Genomic DNA, 17,219 nt, shown 5'->3' with positions numbered 1-17,219 from the left:
AGCAGCATTTGTTATTTATGCAACACTTGCATATGCATGCCCCGGCTGAAGTTTGAAAATCATGTATTTCCAAGGCGGTCCCTTCCCTTTCCCACCATGTTCTTCCCCTTCAGTGTGTCAGTACAAACTGATCCAGGTTAAAAATAACCCAAGACTCTTGATACTGTAAAAAAGTATGCAATTGCACAACCCCTCTCAAAATGCGTATCGCCTAATCAGGATTTTGGATGTCATCAACTCAGGAAGAAGCCAGCAACAGCATTTTCTCATGAATCAGGGACAGGCAGACACACCTATGAGACCACTGTGTTGTCACTCTGGTTTGTTTTAAATACTGTGTAATTATGTTGCAATTTTTACTCCCAGATTTCAGTAGAGAATATTGCTGATGTTGGGAGACCTCTGTGCAAAACACCCTTGGGGGAAGAAGGCTGAGGCACTGCAAGAGAAATCAACCACAGTCTCGTTTAGTTACCCTAAATTTCACCTACCTCTCCCTGACTGGAGATTCCTGCTAGCTAGTTCAAAATGTTTAACTGCAGAGAGGATCTAACCTGTCTGAACACAGATCTTAGTGGCTCAAGGTTTCATTGTCATCTCACGTCCAGTTCGGGAGGTGAACCGAAATGCAGCGGGTGCTTCAGAAGCAAGGTCGCAGATGCAGGAGTGGGAGGACAGTGTCACTGCACGTTTGTATCTGTGCTGTGTCTGCGCTGACACTATTTACCATACTAGCTTGAAGCATCTTACATCCTCAGCCAAAACATCTCGGGTGAAATAGCAGCATGGAAGTCAAAACACCATTTACTTAAAAACACCCCAAGGTTTCACATATTTCATACCATGTCACATAATTTAGACTGGAAAAATACCCAGCAAAAAGACCAGCTTCCCCACACTTCCTATGTACCTATGCACATAGTCCCTGTTAGCTTAAAAATGGTATTTTTGACTCCGTACTTTTTTTCCTTAGATTCCTTGACAGCATGTAACACATCATACCACAGAAGATGGAGCATTAGTACAAGTTTAGCTGAGCTGTAGCACTTCAGCTGCAGCACATTTATTTATAAAAAAACACAACCAAAAAAAAAAAAATTACGAAATCATTGATTCAAGGGAATCAATAATAAATATTTCCTCTCAGTTGTTCAGACACAGTACAAGTACACCGATTATAACAGGTAGAAGAGATGTAAGCTCAGTTTAGCTGCTGAGAAACAAAAGAAAGTTACATAACGTTGTATGCATTTAATCACACTAGTAATAACTGGTATATGACAATAAATGCTTTAAGTACACTATTTTACAAAATAGAGTTTGGCTTATGGTTCATTTGCTTCCCTTGTGCAACTCCTGATAGTATGATCTGGAGCTCAGAAAAATGTCCCTTTTAAAACAGAATACCTTTGAAACGATCTCTTTCTCGTATTACCTTTGAGTAATGAACTTTCTCCCTTTGGGCTTCATGCTAACAACTGAAGCGCAGCACTGACTTTGTGTTCACCTGTGAGATCACGGATGTGTGATCTGAAAAGCACCACGTTTCAGACTTAGTGATATTAAGCCGCCGTGGTGCCCATGCTCTCTAACCAGGGCCACACATCTTTGCACCTTTGTTCTATGGCAGGAGATGGTCACGGTGCTTTTTTGGACACGGTTTGTACCCAGGGCAGCCTGCACACTTACCGCCTGCTTCCCGACAGGGCTAGGAACACCCAGGGATGATCCAGGCTTCAGCAACCGCTTACGACTAACAACTTCCTTACCCCAAGGTCCATAAACGTTTCATCCCATGCAATCAGATAGCTCATATGACAAGGAGTGACTTTTCTGCTCCAGGAGAGGTTTGCCACAGCTGATCTGTCCTGTAGCCTATTCCCAAGGGCCTCTGGAAGGCACTGCCAGGAGCAGGCTGGGCAATTCTCCTAGCCGGCAGCAAGTGGCCTTTGGGCTGTAGACAGAACATCCTCCTCTTCACTAATTGCAAGGCTGGCCTGTGACTCAACGCTAACCTGCAGTATTTAGTACTTGGATTGTAGCCAGCTCAACTGTTTGTCACCCTCATTTTGCAGTAATAAGCTTCTGGCTGCTCAGGCATGTGCTCTTTACCGAGACAAGCACTCCTGGTTTTGTATGCATAGAATAAGTATCCTCAGATGCAACACAGGTAACATTAAGCACAGTAAGCAACCATAGCAGCCACAAACTACTTCAGCAGTCCTGCTGATGCTCTTCGGGACTTTCCCAGCTCTGGAGTGCCTGAGCCTTCAGGGTCCAGGAAAAGAGCAACTGCAGAGGAATTACAGACACTTAGAGCTGCTGCTCCCAAGCAGTGACAGCCACTACCAAAACAGAGCTGATCTGGGAACGTGCCACTGGAGTATCCGAGGAAACTGTCTAGGTAGAATGACGCAGTATCCAACACCAGGAGCTGTGACGGAAGTCGAAGCTTATCAAACACCTAATACCAGATACCTCCTTTGTTTAAATCAGTGACTCGAGGCTGCCTTCCCTGCACAACAGATCAGTACTTTTGTCCTGCCAAGGGTGGCTGGGTTGACTCCGGGGTAGAGAGAGCAAGTGAAATTTTGGTACATGTGATGAAAATGGGTGACTGCTCCTAGGAAGAGAAGTTCTTCGATAGTATAGGGCAAGTTGGAAGAATATTTCCCATAAGGAAGTAGCCCAAGCAGGGCTTGGCTATGATCAGATTGTCTAAGGTCTCAAGCAAAGAAGCTAGAATTCTGTGTCTCAGTCAGAAAAAGAAATTCATGACATCTGTCCCTGGTGTGAAAGAATTATAGATTTGTGGTTCATCTGTGCTGATGATCCATCTCCTGGAGAATCGTTCCACAAATTGCAGAAAATCATCCCTCCCTTAAATGGAAAACCCTCCTTCATTTTTTTTTAACAGAAAATCATCAGTCCAAAAATACAGGAATCTAGAACCTACAAGCTCAGTGTCTTGTGTATAGCAGTGGTCAGAGCCAACTCCTTCAGAGGAAAATATAAACAACAGATCTGCCTCTGGAGGAAGCCCATCCCTATCTCCCGTCGTTTCCTATTAGCCTTCAACTTGAAATGTAAAACTTCATATTCCTTGGAAGTGTTTATTCTGGCTAATTTAATCACAGTAAATATTTTTATGCTTCTTGCAATTTTTTTAAGAGTCATGCTACCATTTAAGCCTCAACAATAGCACGTGGCCCAGCGTTTGTTGTACAAACGGGACAGTGCACACAAATATTTTCTAATGGAAGCAGCGTTGTGTTTGTTTACCTGCCCCAGGTGTATTTTTCTCACTACGTGCTCTGTCACTCTAGTCTTACCTGGATGCCTGAAGGTCAGCTCAAGAATGCTGTTTGTTCAGTCCTGGGAAGAGCTCTCCATAAAGCTTCCACAGCATGGATCACCCCAAAACTGGTGAATTCACAACCTGGCAACAGCAAAGGTATCTTCCAAATGCTTCGTCCAGGCTTTTTGGTAGATTAGTGGCCCTCACTTTTTGATGTACCGCCTTCATTCTGGATTCACTGCCCAATTCTCATCACACTAAGGCTCCTTTGCCACAGACACCACTCAAGTGGAGTTACTGCAGCTTTGCAGTGCTGACCATAGCAGCAGAGTCAGGCTCCTGGCCATATCTCTCTGGCTGCGTCATTAAGTTTATTTGGGTAATTAAAGCACCTATATTTCCTTAACATAAAGGGTCCTTTCTCTTTAGTACACAGGTTAGTTCAGACACATGCCTTAATACTGCATCTCTTGACTTTTTTGAGTGATTCTTCTGGTTCCACTTTAGTTACAGCCTCCAAAAGCATTTCACTAGAAGACTGAATGCAGAAAACGTGAAGTGCTTCCCTTTGAGGTTGAACACCAGACTACCCTCAGCAAAGAGTCTGCCTTAAAATCTTCAGAGAAGGGAATGCATCTTTGAGAAAGTTCTCCAAAACCAGTACATGAGACTTTTCCCTCCCCACAAAACCTCTCTGGAATATTTTGCAACTCTGTGTCTCTCTTGATCGCTTTTAAAAAATCCTGAGGTTTGGCTTCATTTAATTTGTACAGCACTTAGCTGTTGTAGTTTTAAAATGCTCAGTATTCCATTTCCAAAAAAAATAATTTATAAAGAAGGCTCCCATTTCCTTCAAAAAAAACAAATTCTCTCTCAGAACCTCAAGTGCTGGAAGATGCAAGAAAGAATTGAGTGTGTGTGGGGGGGCTTCTTGTGGTGTGAATAATCACAAGTGATTGAAATCAAGCTGACCAGGAAGATAACTAGCTAATCTAACAATTCCTATGCAGCTGGTGGTACGTGAAGTGTTTATGGACAGCAGTGGTCTCCAGAGGGCGAGTGAGACATCACACGGTCTGGAACGCTCGGCTTTGGGCAGGCACCATGACCAGCGTCGCTCCCATTTTCATCAGGTTAGTGTAGTCGACTTTCTTGGGCTCAATTTCTTTTCCCACCGTCTCCCTCTGGTTGTACTGGGGAGGAGTGAGATGGGGAGTAGCTTCCGTTGACAAAGTCCGTTGGCTGCGAGAGGCACTGTTGGCTGTCGACCTGGTTGAGGAGGAACCTGAGCGTGAGCTCCTGGAACCAGAGGAAGAGGAACTGGGCTTGACAAGATGGGCCTTGGGTGCCTCTGCATCTTCTCTGCAATCAAACAGATGACAGGGCTCAAATACCATGAGAACAGAAGCACATAAACATTTTACCAGACTGAACTGCTGCTGCAATAAGCAGTTGCTTACTGAAGCTGCAAATCGCCAGGGCATATTTGTCCAGCAGTTTGAGCAAGGTACAGGGTTTTCTGAATTCTGGGCCATGTAACTCTGCAGACTGAACCCCCTATTGCTCTGTGGAGCTATTGGTCAAATGGATTTAGAATACACGACTGGCTTTCTGTGCACCGCTTTGAGGTCTGTGGAACAAATGCCAAGTGTCAGTGCAAACAGTTCAGATAGAACTGTCTGCTCTGTAATCCTTACTCATAATGACAAATGACCTAGACAGCACTAGCTGAGACCAGTTCTTCTAGTTAAGAAAAAAAAATGTAGCTACTGAAAGAAGTGCAAGAACTGGGCCCAGAGAGAGAAGAGGTAACAGTTATGCATGAAAAGGTGATGCAAGAGGCTGAAGCTTAAACTAAAATCAAAAGGTGTGTAAGATTTGAAAGCAGATAGAACAAGAAAAAGGGAAGGGAAGAAAATCAGCAGAGACTACCTTCTTGCTGGCAATTTGACCATCAGGCAGAGTAATCAGCTGCTGAATGTCATACGATGTCACACGAGGGCAGGCAGTCTTTTACAAATACACATAAGGATTGACCAAGGCAAGGACTTTCTCCAAGGGCAGAGGCAGCTAGAACGTACCTCTGGAAATACCTTTTTCCAGTGCTTTCCTTCCTGAGAAGTTTAGGCTCGATTGGCTGGAGACCAATCTCTGCTTAGGGGAGTTAAGTGGCAGACCTCACACGCATGGAACAGATGAGCACAAACAACCTGCGTCAGCATTCCTGGTACACCCGCTCAGGGCGAGGCTTCTCAGCTCCCCACACAGCAGCTCAGGGGATTTTTCACCCTGAGCTAAATCCAGAAGCACAGTTGTTCAAAAGACTCAAGAAAGACTGTGAGAACCTGCCTGCTTGGTACCATTCCCAGCAGATATTGCAATTGAAAATAAAAAAACCCAAAACCACAACAAACAAACCTCTCAGAACCACAATAGACAAGTAGGTTGAATTTAGTACTGGAGAGGATTAAGCAAATGCTTTAAACTGGTGAAATTTCAAGTGTGAGAGAATATTTTGTTGAGTTTTATGCTAATTTGTCCTGGGTGGTGGGAAGACATTTTTATCTACCTATTTTTCTGGAAAATCTTCACAGAGATTCTCACAGTCAAGAAATATTTCGCTGGTATTTCATGGAGACTTTAAAAGCTTTTTAAAACAACCTTTTAGGAGACTTATACCTAGTTTACTTAAAACCGTAGTGAAAAGATCTGTAAAACTGAAAGAAGGGAGGGTGGGACATGGGGGGATTAAGTAAAAGGCCTTACCTGATTTCATTTGGTGCCTCCTCTTCCTCATATCTCTTCTTTTCTTTCCTCCTTATTGTCAGCCTCACCACCAGGAAAAGGAGGGAAAGTCCCAACACCACGCCACAAACTGCTCCAGCGATCATGCCGACATTCTGTGCATCTGTTGTCCAGAAAACCAACATGTTAGTTGGTAACCTCTCACTAGGGCCGTACGGTCAGATTCTAGTCCACACTACAACTTTTAGCACTGGGTATAAATCAGAACAGCATGCATTAATCTACTTATTTAGGTGTGTCTCCACACAGAAGTTGAACCAGTTTATCTTCAGGCACTGTTTCTAAACCTGAGCTAACAGTGAGAAAAGTATTCACCTCTGGAAGGGTGGGATCACCAGTGCTATGCCTTCAGCCGTGGGTCAGAATTGAGGAGGAAGAATCCTCTTGTAAGAGCACAGAACCACAGAAAGTGCAGAGTCAGACAGGACAACACGCATGTGAAACAAAGCACCAGGCAGTTTCCTACAGGCCGAAGAGTGTTTGAACTATGAAAGTTTCCCCATGAGGATTTTTTTTTTTCCCCCTTCACCTCACACTGAAATGATTACAATCCACTTGGAGAATGAATTATTCAGCTGGGGAAAAAAGTGAACCGTGGAGGGTAGAGAGGAAGGAGGAAGGGAAGACCATACTGTGCAGGTACAAGGCATTTTTCACCCAAAATAGCAAAGTTAATGAGAGCATGCTTCCTAGCATATATGGGCCTTTAGCTGATACTTTACGACAACTTCTTCTGGTAAGAGTGGTTAGGATGGTTTCGGATAAAAGTTATTTCCTTAAGGCTCATCCCTACAGAGAGTTTATCAAACCAAAGTGAGGTTTTAGAACAATTCAGTTCAATTGGCATAAAAGCTGCCTGGACGCTTTTACTTCAGATGCCTGAGGCGAACAGGTTTTCCTTGCTGTGTGACCATATTCCAATTATTTCAGGTCTGGCCAGGCAGAAAAATGCCAAAGCTATAGAATCTCCAAGAAGAGACTTCTCTAGTAGCAGTCTTTTATCACAGCAGTTTCAGCTCCTGCTGATCTCCCCTGAGCGCTGATAAAAACCTGCCAAACCATATTGTCTGGATTTGTCTTCAATGCTCCACCTTCTTCCTTGCATGCATATGTAGATGCATACAGTTACCTAGGCAATGCACACACCCTTGATGGGGTTAATCAGGCAGGACACTGATTTCAATCTCTGGTGTTCAGGACAGAATTTATTAAATCTGGATTAAAACCAAACTATGTCAAAAGTTGCCTTTTATTCTGCCCATTACTTCACGCCAAAGTCAGCCTTTCCAGCTGCCTGTAGATAGTTTACTGTCCCAAGTGTGAATGATACATTATGTGGGATTGGAATGATGGAGTATCCACATGGAGATTTTATAATTGAGAGTAATCTCGTGCAGTCACTCCACAGCCAGAAGTCCCTCAAAAGCTGGAGACTCTGGAACCTCTAACTCACTGTTTTTTCCCTTGTATTTCACTACTCATTCTCAAAATCAAAATTTCTAACAGACCAAAACACCTGAGCCCAAACGATGCTTTTACCCCTTTTGGTTATATAGAGAACTGCTGTGCAATAAATACGAACAACTTCATGGGATTCAGGTCTGAAAGGGCAAAGGTGTGACACAGAGTTTTACTGGTCGAGACGGGACAGCTGTGAAGCAGCACTGCTCGTACCGTGGTGCGAACACTAGTTATGTGCCAATACTTACGCTGCACTGTCACCTGAACAACACAGCTTTCTTGTCCCGCCTCGTTGGTGGCTATGCATTGGTACAACCCTGTGCTCATCTGCGTAAGATTCTTCAGTAGGACTTGCCCGGGATTAGAAATGTCTGAAACAGGAAAAGCAACACTGGGATTAATCAAAAAAAGACGAAGAAACTTCTACAGTGAATAGGACACAGAAGCACAAATTGAACTTCCGGATCAAATCAGTTCAAGAACAGTCACTGGTGCCTCATTTGCCAACCTTCAGCAAAACACTAAAACTCCTCATGCACCTCCTTGCTCAGGATGGAGCACACCGCAGCGTCCAGCTGCAGTAGTGACAGCTACTGTCACAGCGTTGCTCTCGCTGCCACCAAGTGATCCCCATTCGAAAAGCAGGCACGTGACTGTGCGTCTACGTTATTTTGAGTGTATCAAGAGCTCTAAGAGGAAATGACCTGACTTACTGACTCTTGATGTAGGTGGGAGAGGTTCAGCTCTCTCGTCTTCCTCATTTATGCGCTGCCATCGGTAGGAGATGGGTGCAGTGCCAGAGGCAGAACGGCACTGCAAGGACAGCTCCTTTCCTTCCAGCAGCTCCCCTTCTAGCCAGCATTTGGGCTTGGAAGGTTTTTCTAGAAGAAACAGAAGACCGGTCATTCAAATGCAGCATACAGAAACCTTTTCTTCAGCAAAGTACGAAATTTAGGCAGCTTCCAAAAGCTGCCCCCTCTGGAGTACATTAAAGACCAGTGATGTTTGTTAGGGGACTTTAGCTGCAACTGTGTGCAACTTCATAGTCTAAGAAGCAGAGCTGGCTGGCTCAGACATCGAAAGAAGACATTGTAATACTCTGGGGCAGTTTGCCTCATGGATACTCGCATCAGCAGAGCTGTATCACGGCATTCCTCTTCTAGGTACTATTTAGAGAACATCTTTTCCCTCCTCGCTACTTCTCTGTTTCTTCCTTCTTCCCACAGCATCTGGCCGGTCACAGCACTTCTGGTGACAGAGTATGTGAAAAAGCCAACCAATAAACTGAAATCAGGGGAGAGAAATGCTAACCCCAGCAGCTTATTTGTCACCTCCAACTACTTGGATCAGTCTGGGGTCCTGGGACATGAACCCAGAGTCCTCAGCAGGAGATCTGGACAGGGCAATCATCAGCTAAGATAGAGTATCAGTCTAGTTTGTGTGATGAGATCATAGAGACAATTTGGAAAGCACAGTTCATATGATTTTGCAAGTGATTATACTTACCTCAAACCAGTTCTTTAGGCTCTTCCTGTGTCCTGTCCTTTGCCAAAAAAATGCAAAGGCAGATATGGAGTTGGACAGTGAAACCTGATCGTGAAATGTCTTTGTATTTATACCCTGCTGAAATAAATCCCTCTCCAGGAAATGAGTACAGCTATTTTTTTCTTTGGAAGTACACTAAAATGACCTTACCTACAACCTTCAGGGTGATGCGAGCCCATTCGTACTGTCCAGCATTTTTAACCTTACATATGTACTTCCCCGCATCGCTGGACTGCAGGGATACGATTTGTAAGGATGCATCTCCAGCCAGGAAGTTGGATGTGAAGGAAACGCGCCCTTTCTGTTCCTCATTCAGGTCATCATACACACGGCCTCCAGAATAAGTGATTACCTGAGGAGCAGAGACAGTCACTGATCAGCCAGCTGTAATTTTACTTTCACACAGAAGAACAAATCAAAGCATTTCCAGGAACTGCAGACTAAGGTTCTGCACGGATAAGTGGCTTGCCAAAGGTTATACAGAAAGCCTGTGGCAGGGTGGAAAATTAAACCTGGATTTCAAGTCTGAGATTGATACGTAAACAGTATTTATGCTAGAGATTTATACCGGAGGATTTCCACCAGTGTCAAAATAACATCTGTTTATGCCACAGTATATAAAAGTAGTCTTTAATTCTGGCTAGCTAAATTACTGCAGACCTGATTTTTGTAAGTACTAAACTACTACATTTTTTCCTGAAACCAAGGTTTCAAAAAGTGGGCCTACAAAATCCAAGGTCATTTTTGAAAGTGTGAAGGACAATTCTGAAGTTTATCCAATGATGACTGATTAAATAACAGTGTGTAAAGAAAACTCAATTGTAACACAACCTGTTCCAATACAGCTTGCATAAATTTCAAATAACTTTTATATGTTTAAGTCTTTCTAAATAATTCATCTGTGTATTCTAAACATGGCTTATTTAATCAGAATAATTTGCAAAAATGATCACAGATTTCTCTTTAAATCAATGGCTGCTGCTGATGTCAACATAAAAATAAGACGATTTTCTCAGCAGATGCTAATTATGGCTGAACCTACCGCTTTCTGTACTGTTTCCGAAATGTGCAGGAGCCACTCAATATCCAGGCTCCCTTGCTCCAGGAGGCCCAGGCGGTGGTGGCAGGGCAAAGTCACGTTTTCTTCAGCCACTCTCTTAAATTCAGTCTGAGCCCTGGACAGCCAAACAGAGCAGGAAGCTGAAAGACAGATGCCGGTTGTCAGAGGCCAGGATTAAGGATGCATCCCTGAGCTGACAAGTGTTGCTAACTTAGGTTTCCCTAGATTCTTCCTCATTTGCTTCCTAGCATCAAAGAAAACCCAACAGCTTGGCTTCCTGGGCAGATTACAGCCGATTAAAAGGGACATCTATACATATATAGGCAGTTAGTTTCACACTAATATTGAAGTTTGAAGAACAGATGGCTTTACACTCCAGAGCTGTCAATACTAAAGTTGCACCCACATCCTCTATGCACTCAACATTTCAGATAATCTCCTCAGTTTTGCCTTCACCTTTTATTACTTTAATTTGTAAGCAGTATTTCCACCCAGAAAACCTTCAAAGCCCATCGCTTTATTCCCATGCCAGTTTGACAAGGCTTGGAGTCACTTCCTTAATTCTGGATGATGTTACATGCAGTTCAGCACTGGAATTAAGAGACCAGCCTGGCAACAAGAGGGTTAAAGAAGAAATTGCCAGGCTGACCCACTAGAGGGAAGCAAAGCCTTTTAAATGTTAGCCAGTAAAACCCGAAATGCATGGTAACTCCCCGAAACCTGGAGCAGGAGCCGGAGCACCGCAGAAAACCCTGATGTTCAACCAACACTGCGTCAGTCACTGTGAAACTCGCACTTTCTTTCCGACTTTCTATGCTGCATCCCTGCTAAAACTGAACAAAATCAGGATCAATTCTTGGCTTTGCCCAGGTCCAACTTTTGGTAAGACATGAGACTCACCGTGGTAAATTCAAACTCAATTCAAACTGACCCAAAAGATCAGAGGTATGGAAAACAATGGGCATGTAGGTCAGGGGCCCCCCAGGTCTGCTGTGACACCAAAGAAGAAAGTTTTCCAGCCAAGTTCCCATGGGGGTTTCTGGGGCACAAATGCCACTTGCTTTTTCTGTATAAATCTTCAGAGTGCAGTTGAATTGTTCTTAAGGTTTGCTGTGCAAGAAGAAAGCCTAAAAGCAGTTGTTGTGTTTTTTTTTTTTCCCCTGTGAAATGAAGTGAGATGAAATATCTTGCTTCTTGGACCAGTTATTGTGAAACTGGTGAAAACCGGGAGAGTTGGCAGCACCAGGAAGTCATGTTTGTGACTAAACACACAATCCTGTGATTACATAGCAAGATTACTGGCAAGAGCATAAGCAGTTCTAGTTACATAGGCTGAATCTGTATTTAAATAGTGGATCTTTAACCTTCCATTTACCTTTAATTAAAAAAAAAAAAAAAAAGCCAAAACAACAAACAAAACACAAACCAGGAAAAATTAAATCCAACATGATACTTCCTCAGCTTTTTCTGTTTAGTTCAGGACTAACTCTGACTTTAGAAAATTCAGTCTGTTCCTGCTCCCATTCTCAGATCTGTGTCTGAGTTGTTAGTATGACCATCCCTCAGCTCTTGAGCTTCTGGTACTTAATACTTGCCACAGACTTGCACAGAAGGTATCTACTACGTGCACGTACATATATAAAACACCTAAAATTTTAAGAGAGGTGGAGTCTTGCAAAGGATTAAGCTCTCCTCTCCTATGTAGATCTCTGCGTAATTGATGAGAGTGAAAGCTCCTTTTCAGCCACATTAGCTGCTTTCTTTAAAGGGAAAATTAATCCAGTTTATCACAGGATTCATTAGTCTCAAAGCTCCATCTGCCAAATACAATTACATGTTCTGCCTAAGATGGACGCCTGCTTTCTCCTACAGCCCACATTGCTGCGGGCTGCCTTCATTAACACGCTGCCCCGTGCTACATGACTGGTCAATAAGTGTAATTTAAGCACCACAATAGCGAGCATTCACATAACACTTGCAATGTTTACAAAGCCCTGTGCCAGTGGGGCACTGAGGTTTTGTGGGCACCTCATAAGCTATTCTACATTTTTAAATGTAGCTTTACATTAAAAGCCTTGATGAAGATTATAAATCACCTTCTGAGGAACTATAACAAGCATGATTTTCATTCCTGTCTGGTTTGGATAGGCTTTTCTTAGGAGCGCTCACACCTTGATCTGGTTCTTGTTGCCCCTCAGAAAACGTGCTCTGGATGTTTAATAGCGAGCCTGTGCCTATAAATTCATCTTCTAAATGGGAGTAAGACCAGGGAAATATCCAGTGAGATAGTGACTGCAAATTGCTGAAGCACCCTTTGTTTTTTCAAAGGTACGTGCAATCAGAGATAATTTGGAGAAGATTCTCCACTGAACTGACAACCAGATTGTCACACACATTACATACTTTTCTATGACACATCTCTCTTACTAAAAAAAACACCAAACTTGTCCTTTTAGTCCTTATTCTTTAATAATGCCCACAAGGATGTCGGTAAGTTTTGCAGATATTCTAGACAAGACCCTCACTTTATATTCTTTCCAGTCATCTATACCTGGACAGAGTGAAAAGGAAGCTTGAAGCACCACTTCATAAAAGCATCCAAGATAGGGTGCCAGTTATGGAAATCACCCACGAAAAATCTGAAAAGAGCCCAAGGTGAACAACCTCACGCCTTTCAATAGTTTGGGTAGGGTCTCACTGTAACAAGCAGTGATGACATGGAAGTTTACCTTTAGATCCATGATGGAATTTACAGTATATGCCTCATCAAGAAAAAGGAACTAGAAAACACATTCAAGATCTCTCTAGGTTCTTTTAAGTGTTTTGTTATTCAGTAAAGAACAAATGCCCTCTGAAGTTCTCTTGTATTTGCATAGATGAGACCTAGCAAGAACCAAAGAAGGAGGATTTTGCTCATAGCGTTTTTACCATTTATTTCTGCCCCTCCTCAGTTTAAGTTTCATTTAAATGAGCACTAAAGGAAAGCATCTGCTTACAGACAACCCCTTACAGCATCAAACACCTCCCTGTACCGGCCAGGACACATATTGACCATATTGCAAAAGCAGGTGGCTCCTGGCCAGCACTTTCGGTGTGCTGGGTGGGCGCACAACTGGCTCCATGCCTTTCCGCCTTAAAGAGCTTCGCAGCCACAGGAGGGCAGAGCCTACTCAGAGTAAAGCCTGAAGGGCTGGCTCCAACAGACAATAGATTTAGACAATAGAAAATTTTCCCAGAAGTTGGATTCAAGGGTCTCGCTCAGTAATGCCACATATATGCAGGCTCCGCAGTTCTTACCCCCAAAACCCTCTTCCCCTTCCACATCCTGCGTGCAGCTCTTTATGCTGCAAAGAGCAATTCTGGAATTGTGTCTTTTGGCCTTACTCAGCCTCTGTCCCATGACTTCAGAGGGAGGGTGGTTTGTTTTTCCTGCAGGGTAAGAACCCCACAACATTTTGAAAGCATTGGCCGAGGGCCTAAAAAACAACAAAAAAAAAAAAGTATTGGGTGCAGTGCCAGGCTTGCTGACACACCACAGGCAATGCAATGTTCTGTATTTGGGGGCGGGGGGAGACTATTGTAATGTTTAAATGTTTGCTCTGTTGTTCAGAAGACAATAACTCACCCAACACCATGCAGACAAGGGAGAAAGATTATTGTCTTTCATCCCTCACTGATGTCTTAAATATCCAAGAAAGAAAGAGCAAGAAATATTTTAAACAACACCCAAGCTAACGCACACCTAAACTGGCACAAGCAGATTTACTAGGGGAAGGGCAGAGATTGGGCCAGGGCACACAAAGGGCTTTTTAGCCCTCTCAGTAACAGGCCACTCTGGCCTTGCATGCATAGCAGATTTTAAGGAAATAAAAAAACCTGTGGACAATATCCTGCATCTTTCTCATGCAAAGATGTCAGTCTTACAGTATTTCCCAGAACTCATTTCAACATTTTTGAAGGACTAATGATCCTTAATGCTTATTGTAGGAGGGTTTAAATTTCAGGGAAGTTAGCCCTTTGAGATGGATGTAGAGGGAAGGAACCATCTCCTGTGCGATGCAGTGAATGCTGAGCAAATTGGGACTGTGTATTTGGCCGTATCACAGATCATGACAATCCAATGCAGTGTTTTCATGGCTGAATCCTCAACGTAACCACAGAGACTTTTCTATACATGCTATTATGAAGCTCAGTTTATTCTCATGACCATCCAATAACAAGTATATGTATATACACAAAAGCACATATATACCAGTAACATCAAATACATATATGCATACAAGCAGAATCAAAGTGAAAATAAATGTTTTGCTGACGTTTTTATTTGTAGGCAAATTCATGTGCTAAAAGCTAAAGAGCTTCCAGATTTAAATCTTTCATTACGTTCAGAAGGTTTGAATTAGGGAGCAATGCTAAATATAGATTATACTTTTTAAAAAGTAATAAGTTGTGCTATATCATTTAACTACTGGAATTAGGTGGAAGGGCCTCGAAAAGCCTCAGAGAATTGAGATACAAAAAAATCCATAATGATGCTTTGTAGACCTGGCCCAAACCATACCTACACCAACTTCATCCAAAATGGGTCTTGAAAAATTTCAATTGCTCCAGGAACATCTGTGAAGTTTTTTCTTCAGCTACACTTTTTATAATTTATTTTGGCTTTTTATTGGAAATGACATTTGTAACAGACTGTTCCAAGTCACTGATGTCCAAGGAGGAGTAGAAATGCAACCTGTAATTTTCCTGCAACTTGAGACATCCTGTACCAGCACCAGACAGAGGGAAGCGACTGAGAGCAAGGGACTCAAACCTGCAGCTAAGGAAAGCTTTCTTTGGTACAATAGTGAAAGGCAGGAATTCCAATAGTATCTACACACAGAGGTTATAGCACTGCCTGCACAATTTCCATTTCACCTGTGATAGGTGCTCTGTCTGCTTTTGTTCATTAATATCGAAATGTTTCCTGGATGAAAGTGTGGCAGGAACAGTGAACGGCCGCTGTTTTCAAGGTGCATCACATCCTCTCTGACAGGAGAGCAGTCCCCTGCAGACAAATTCTCAAGCGGAACCAATAATTTCGTGGTCTGATTTTGAGTCCTTCTTGGGACACTCTTAAAAATTATTTTCACATCTGTGTGATTCCACTATGTGAAAAGTGGGTCCTTTTCAGAAGGAAGTTTTAGTCCTGTAGTCCTGAGTAACACACACATTCTTCTCAAAATGCAGGTAGGCTGGTGGGAAAAAAAATACCTCAGCACATCCGACAGTCCCATGCTATAGCTGGTCTCAGCTAGACCTGCAGGCTGAACAGCTTGTGTAAGTACTTCATTTTAGTCAAAATAATGCAAATTAGCAAAAACTTTCTACTTAAACAGTTTAAATTAGCCCAAAGGGAATATCTACTGAATTCTTCAGGCTTGTAGTGTTCCTCCTGCTCATTTAACTCATTCTTGTGCTAAAAACACTTATCCCACTCAAGAAAGTATTTGAAAACAGAGTATGCCTAAATTAGATATATACAAGAATAAAACGCGTGTTAAACAAAAAGCCCGGGACAGCCTGCCATGTTGCAACTTTGAACCACTCCTCCACACCAGGAATTTAAGACATTTCACAGCTGTTAGTGTTTGATCTTGCTACAGTCTTGTAGGAAATGATTTACCAAGCTTCCTTTATGGAAAAGCAAAAGCCTGCCCTTTGTCCAGTAGTAATGAGCAAAATCTGAGCATTTTTCAAGAAGCAGTTTTAGAATTTGACATGCTTAAATAGGAGGCTGACAACTACTTTTATGGTCAAAGAATTACAACTTGAATAAAACTTTCAGAGATGCTGGAGTGACTTGAAAGCTCAAACCAGCTAAGTGCTAAAGACACTACAGACACTAGTTCTACAGTTATGCATTTAAGGCTCAGTAGACCTTAAAATTAAGCTATTGAGAAACCAAACATTGTCCCCCCACTATTACTGTTCAGTACTGTCGACAGGCACAGGCACATTAAGGCTTTTGTCTCCCCTTTGACTCTTTTCCCCAGTTTTTGCTGTGGATAAACCAAGACAGTGGATAGCTGTGTTGGTTTGTTCCAGAGCTGTAAGGAGAACCCACAAGGTCGACACCCCCTCCTCACCCTCAGACCACACCAACCCTAACAGTTAGTTACTCTGACAGCATTTTAGGCCAAAATAAATATAAAATGGTGTCTTCTTACAGACAGCTATTTTGCATTCTTTGCGCAAGGGAGGAGAAGCTGGGGGCGGCCGAAGTCTCCTAAGGATAATTAACTCAGCCAAGGCTGTGCTCTGGGACATCTGCTTTCTGTATTCCTTGGCTGGCAGAGACATAAAGGCCAAAGGTTGCCTTCTCCCGAGAGCTTGAGTGCTCCAAGTGACCAAGACCTGGCCCCCAGTGCATGCTGCCTGCAGCCTGCTCCCCTCCGCCTCCCTTTGATTTCAGGAATTTGGTTGTGAAGCAAAAGCATCTCAAGTAAGAAAAATGCGAGCTAACAGTCAGCTCCCGCAGGAACAGGCTAGCTGTGTTAAAATAAAGAGGTCAGCCTATCCCCTTTCCACATCCACATAGCATTGCAGAGGTTCTCTGTAATTGGAACCACATGTGCTCGGGGGTGAGGTTTGAGGAGGCTGTTAAAACAGAAAGCAAAGGGAAAGAGTCCTGCATGTTGCTGAATTTCCAAGCGGTGACGTGAAGCATTTGGAATTAAAACTGTTGAGGAGCTAGGAAGGCCCAAGGAGAAAAAGAAAAAGCAACATTTCGCACAACAAAGCCTCTGATTTTGAGAGATTTGCAACAACTGAGCTGGAGTGCAGGAGGGGGCTAGCATTTGGCTGGTGATACCAGGCTCCTACCAACAGAAGTATCACCAGCTGCAGAAGCATGGGCAGGAGGTGGCCGCCAATCCTTCCCTGGGCAGACCCGGAGGAGGCAGGGAAGTGATCTGCGGGGCAGCTGTGCAGGAGCAGCACACGTACCGGGTGTCTGAATGTTCACACTGCACCGAGGCACGAACGAGATGGTTCACCCAGTGCAGGTCT

The 17,219-nt window shown here is 43.2% G+C and overlaps 1 protein-coding gene across 1 annotated transcript in view; it reads right to left on the bottom strand.

Moving 5' to 3' along the window:
* Positions 1-1,022: 1,022 nt before the first annotated feature.
* The window catches only part of LOC104366463 (CXADR like membrane protein), a 44,513-nt gene continuing 28,316 nt past the window's right edge, over positions 1,023-17,219 (bottom strand). Inside the window, exons 2-7 of the mRNA XM_009973399.3 lie at positions 10,152-10,309; positions 9,260-9,461; positions 8,278-8,445; positions 7,813-7,935; positions 6,065-6,206; positions 1,023-4,660 (exon numbers count right to left, since the gene is read on the bottom strand). Coding sequence (XP_009971701.2) covers positions 4,366-4,660; positions 6,065-6,206; positions 7,813-7,935; positions 8,278-8,445; positions 9,260-9,461; positions 10,152-10,309 — 1,088 coding nt within the window. The 3' untranslated portion in view covers positions 1,023-4,365. The remainder of the gene's footprint in view (positions 4,661-6,064; positions 6,207-7,812; positions 7,936-8,277; positions 8,446-9,259; positions 9,462-10,151; positions 10,310-17,219) is intronic.

The sequence above is a fragment of the Tyto alba genome, unplaced genomic scaffold (genome assembly GCF_018691265.1).
Source record: "Tyto alba isolate M040663 unplaced genomic scaffold, T.alba_DEE_v4.0 Super-Scaffold_32, whole genome shotgun sequence".
NCBI lineage: Eukaryota > Metazoa > Chordata > Aves > Strigiformes > Tytonidae > Tyto > Tyto alba.
The sequence above is the reverse complement of the archived record's forward strand: the minus strand, read 5'-3'. Positions and strand labels throughout refer to the sequence as shown.